General features: G+C 41.2%; 1 protein-coding gene across 1 annotated transcript; it reads right to left on the reverse strand.

Moving 5' to 3' along the window:
• Positions 1 to 1,999: 1,999 nt before the first annotated feature.
• LOC132098555 (scavenger receptor cysteine-rich type 1 protein M130-like) lies at positions 2,000 to 4,474 on the reverse strand. The gene is made up of 6 exons (XM_059504629.1): positions 4,264 to 4,474; positions 3,708 to 4,022; positions 3,301 to 3,615; positions 2,888 to 3,211; positions 2,494 to 2,811; positions 2,000 to 2,348 (listed from the first exon to the last, which is right to left on the reverse strand). The coding sequence occupies exons 1-6, from the start codon at positions 4,472 to 4,474 to the stop codon at positions 2,011 to 2,013; spliced, it is 1,821 nt and encodes a 606-aa protein (XP_059360612.1). The 3' UTR covers positions 2,000 to 2,010.
• Positions 4,475 to 5,284: the final 810 nt, after the last annotated feature.

Genomic DNA, 5,284 nt, shown 5'->3' on the forward strand with positions numbered 1-5,284 from the left:
AACACTGCAATATTCACTTTAAAAAAATGGTCAATTGTAATTCTATGGTGACTAACACAACAAGCATCAAATCGCCAACTAACTTACATTAAATACAGAAGTTATATACAAGTTATAGTCTATAACATAGACAGGGGCATACATTTTGTCTAACTGTTGGGGGGGGGGGGATTGGCTTGTACTTTTAAGGATTTGTATACACAGAGGAAAGCCTTACTGCAATTAGTGCAGAAGCGACAAGTGGTCGTGTCCATTGCATAGACTATATGAAAACATGGACGTAGTTTCCGTGTGTTATGGTCATGGTCAGGGGTGCGTTTCCCAAACCTGTTAACTAACTTAGTTAGCAAATATGGTTTTGGGAAATGCACCCGTTCAGATTTCTGTGATTCCCTTTCTCCTGGTTTTTGATTAATTGCGCATTAGTCATTATTAGTTAACTTCCTCCACCTGTTTTCCCCTCGTCAGCTGCCTTATTTAAAGTCTTCTTCCTGTATGGTATTTGGTCCGTTCTCGTTGATGTTTATTTCCATCTGTGAATATATACTATATACTCTAGGGTAAAATGTTTAAAGTAACAATTAAACTGAAATAGTGACATTTCTTTAGTGTGAAACATTCTGCTAAGTGAAATGGCTTAGCCTATCTGAAAAAAAAAGCGTAGGACAGGGGCTTGATTCTAACTATCGGTTGATGCATTGTGAGGTTGAAAGGGAAGCAGAGTTTTTTTTTACAGATTTCACAGAAAATCATGTATCTTTTTTTTATCTTGAGACTATGATTCAATCTATATACTTTTAGTGGACAAGACAGACTTTCATTTAGCCCAACAATGCCCATTCTCTTGGTCGGCGTTACTTCACAAATCATGTGACCTGCATAGCAACAAGCCGCCGCCGTGTTTGAAGGGTAAAACAAACCGAAGGCAATCAAGGCAAAGCCCGAGGAAAATCAAAAAGGTATCTATTCACAGAAGTTTTGTTGTGGATTATGTCAGTTATGGATACTAACGGACTACTTTGTATTAATGATGAATGATATCTGTGTATGCGAATGTATGTCGGTGGTGAGAAGTGAAGTGAATGTAATAAAACACTCATGTAAAGCGCTTTGTGACTAACGTTAGCTAACGTTACATGTATGTGAAAGGCGCTAGCAGCTATACAAATACAGATCTTCTTTCTTCTATTACAGAATGTCTTATCAATATATACAAAGTCTACTTGCGCCTGCATTGACCAGGTACCACAGAAAGCTGTCGCTTGTAGGTTTAAGTTACAATCTTGTCCCTATCGACATCCAGCTGAGTCCTGGGAGAACAACCCAAAGGCATGGCCCAGGCTCGAGTATCCAGACATATACAATTACATCATCAAATCCCCTGGTATGAACACCATGTGTACATACCATGTGTCCTACACTTGCAGTCATGTTTAAATACCCATCAAGCATCGATTACATTAACTATGTTCATAAAAAAAAAAAAAGATGTTTATTCAAAAGCACTGTGTTACACAATGGCTGTAATGAGCTCAGTCTGTCAGTGGCACAGCTTGTACAGTGTCAGTGAGGGACACAGTTTTTTCAAAAAAGCAAAAATAGACTAACTGCAGAAACGTATCTTATTCCCCACACAACTAGTGCATTTCATTGTTGCTTATCAGTGTAGAGCTGCCGACCATTATTCATAGCAATGTCATAACATAGCAACAGAAAACTGAGTGGCCATCTCTGCAGTGGTATTAATTTGTTATTCTTTACGCTGCTGTTTGTGCAACTAACAACACAACAGTTTTTAGGCATGATTCTCGGCAGTTTTCCCGACAGCTCTGCGCTCGTTTGTCTTCCGCTTCGTGTTGCTTAATGGCGAGCGCTTGTTTGTTTTACCCTTCGCCGCGGTTGCTATGCGCGCGCAGTGCATTATGGGAGTAAAAGTCCCGGATGTCCGACCTCGAGAATGCACTAGATCCAGGTCGGCATTCACATATGCAAAGATTTAAGCAAACTAAATTAATACTTTTGTTTAGTAATGGAAAACACATCTGCTTTACCAGAGCAAGTGACTGTGGCCACTTCATAACAGTAATTTTGTCCCCAGGGTAAAGATGGACAGTGCCACAGACTTGAGTCATGTGGTCGACATTTCACTTCATCCAGCCAGTTAGGAGCTGATTTCAATCTTGGTGCAGAAGCAGACAAAACACCAGATCTTCCACAGTTCAGCTCTTGACAGATCAGACTCGCTGTGTCTCTGTCCATTTTATGGTAGCACATATTACCCCAGGATCCATTGTAGAAAACCTCCACATTCCCTTCACAGCCCTCAGTTAACCTGACCTCTTTGAACTCTAGATGGAAATGAAAAAAATAAAATAAAAAAATACAATACCAAAGACAAAAAAGGGCATTATGGGCATTTAAACATGTTGAAATTATTATTTATTAATTTTTAATTATATAAATATAGTACTCATACTAAAGCTTACTATTTACCTGAGCACACAACTCCTACATCCTCCTTGTGTTGACAGTCATGTTTTCCCCAGCCTGGAGAAGAGCAGCTCCACAGGGACGTCTCATTCCCCTCACACTCCACCTCATCCAGCCATATGGGTCCAGAACCAGGACCAAACCAGGCTGGTACCTGCTGGTTACTGAGGGCCACTCCACACTGCAGCTGTCTGCACACCACATGAGCATCTTTAATATCCCAGGAGTCATCACACACTGTCCCCCATGAGCCGCTGTGAAAAACCTCCAGCCTCCCTGCACATTCTCCCCCAGAACCCTCCAGCCTGATGGATCCGCGACCTGATATTCAGAGAAAGAAAAACACATTATTGATCACGAAAAACTGAAGAATCTGCCCAGATGTTGTTGTTCTCACTGATGCAGGTGATTGACAGCTGTTGTGTGGAGCTGCAGTTGAGAGTTTGTGGAGAGCTGCAGTTCCCCAGATGAGCTTCACTCCCAGAGCACTGGAAGCCCGTCACACACTCATGACTGTGTTCAGGACTGGATGAAGAGGAGCTGTGGAAGTTCAGCACAGAGCCACAGCCCAGCTGTCTGCAGACCACAGAGGATTCAGAGAGACTCCAGGAGTCCAGCAGAACTCTCCTCCAGACCTGATGGACGAACACTTCCACCTCCCCCTCACACTGTCTCTCTCCAGACAACCGCACCAGACCATTATGAAGAGCCAGAGAGGAATCTGATTGAAAGACGTGGCATTTTATAAGATAATTCAAGGTAATTTATACAAGTATTTTCTAACATTATTTTTCAATGAAATCCCCTCACCAGAGCAGATGACTCCAACATCTCGTCTATGAGAACATTCAGCTCGACTCCACGAAGAGATGGAACATTCTGAGAGATTTGTTTCATTCCCGTCACAATCAAACACATCAGCCCAGATTTCACCACTTCCCTCTCCAAACCAGTCTGATCCCACAACAGACACAGCAATCCCACAATTCAGCTGTCTACAGAGGACACTGGCAGCTCTCATATCCCAGCATGCATCGCACACTGTGCCCCATTTACTGAAGTACTGATGTTCAAATCGACCAGAACAGATGTCAGGACCATTTACTACCCTGAGATCAGTGTAACCTTAACATAAATGGAATTTTCAACCGTGTAAATTACTTATTATTTTTTCTATATGTAAATGCTAAATAAATGTAAAAAACATTATACTCAACCGGAACATGTAACTCCCACAAAATCGTCATGGGAACAGTTTTGTTTTTGTGAAGATAGCTTCGGACAGAAATATATCTGAGATTCATTTCCTCTGCACTGAATCTCCTCTGACCAAACATGGCCTTTCCCTTTGTCAAAAGCAGCTGCTCCCAGCACCTGTACAGGAGCCCCACAGTCCAGCTCTCTACACACAACCTCTGCATCCTGCTGGTCAAAGGCAGTGGCACACACTGAACCCCAGGTGTTCCCATGAACCACCTCCAATCTCCCAGAGCAGAGATGATGTCCATCAATAAGTCTGGAATATCTATGATCTATTTTATATTTTTAAAGCAGAAAACAGTTATAAAGTCTGCACACCACATCAAAAATATTTTACAAATATTGACAGACTCTCACAAAGCAGAATAAAATTTGTTACTCAGAGAGTTACTCTAAATTACAGAACATAATTAAGATATATAAAGGTCAAAATAAACACCAAATTAGATTATCTTTCTTAAATGACATTCAATTAACAAAATACAAATTGTTCTGTAGATTAATCTTATTCACCTGAGCAGATGACTCCAGCATCATTAAAATTATTACAGTGAGCATTAGCCCATCCTACGGATCTACAGTTCTTCAGCGTGGACTCTGATCCAGTACATCTAATGTGATTCATCCAGACTGGTCCTGATCCTGGTCCAAAATGAGCATCACCCAGAGCATCTACAGGTTCTCCACAGTCCAGCTCTCTACACACCACTGCAGCATCAGCCATATCCCAGTGATCATCACACACTCTTCCCCACTGACCTCTATGATGAACCTCCACTCGACCAGCACAGCGACTGTGACCACCAACCAACCTTACATTAATATTTTCTGAGTAATAAATAAAGGAAAAAAGCATATGGACATAGGGGAAATTAGAAAAAAACTACACAAAGACAAAAAAAAGTTTTTGAGTTTGACCATTCCAGCAAACTTTAAATTTTCCAAGAAATAAATTATACTTATTTGATTTGTATTTTCATGTTTCTCCATAAATGACTAATAACCTTATAAGACTATGTAGCATTTGGACCAATCAGACAGACAGCTATTTGTTATATTTAACAAATAATATCTAATGTCCCGTGTAGCATATCAGACCCGAACCAGACAAATTGAAGAGTCGATCAGGACTATGGTTGAAACACGAGCCAAATTCCTCAGAAAGGCAGATGGAGGTTGTAAATCATTCCTAGTGCCAGAGTCAGAAGCAAGATAACCAACCAACTCTTTCACATAACAGCTTTCAACATTAACAACATTAGAACAATTATTGGCAATTTCAATTCGGAGAAAAGATTGTCAAATTTGCAGCAAGTAATCAAGATGCAACGCCGGCCAGCACATGAAAAGTGAAAAAAAGTGACATGACATTCAGCCAAGTATGGTGACCCATACTCAGAATTTGTGCTCTGCATTTAACCCATCCGAAGTGCACACACACAGAGCAGTGAACACACACACACACACTGTGAACACACACCCGGAGCAGTGGGCAGCCATTTATGCTGCGGCGCCCGAGGAGCAGTTGGGGGTT

The sequence above is a fragment of the Carassius carassius genome, chromosome 22 (genome assembly GCF_963082965.1).
Source record: "Carassius carassius chromosome 22, fCarCar2.1, whole genome shotgun sequence".
NCBI classification, from domain to species: Eukaryota; Metazoa; Chordata; class Actinopteri; order Cypriniformes; family Cyprinidae; genus Carassius; species Carassius carassius.

Bases quoted from the DNA above. Each gene is read 5' to 3' on its own strand.
- LOC132098555 (XM_059504629.1), bottom strand. From the start codon at position 4,474: ATGGCTGATGCTGCAGTGGTGTGTAGAGAGCTGGACTGTGGAGAACCT. The intron at 4,023-4,263 runs GTGAATAAGATT...AATATAAAATAG, and splicing joins TGCTGGAGTCATCTGCTCAG to ATCATAGATATTCCAGACTT. The intron at 3,212-3,300 runs GTGAGGGGATTT...TCTTTCAATCAG, and splicing joins TGTTGGAGTCATCTGCTCTG to ATTCCTCTCTGGCTCTTCAT.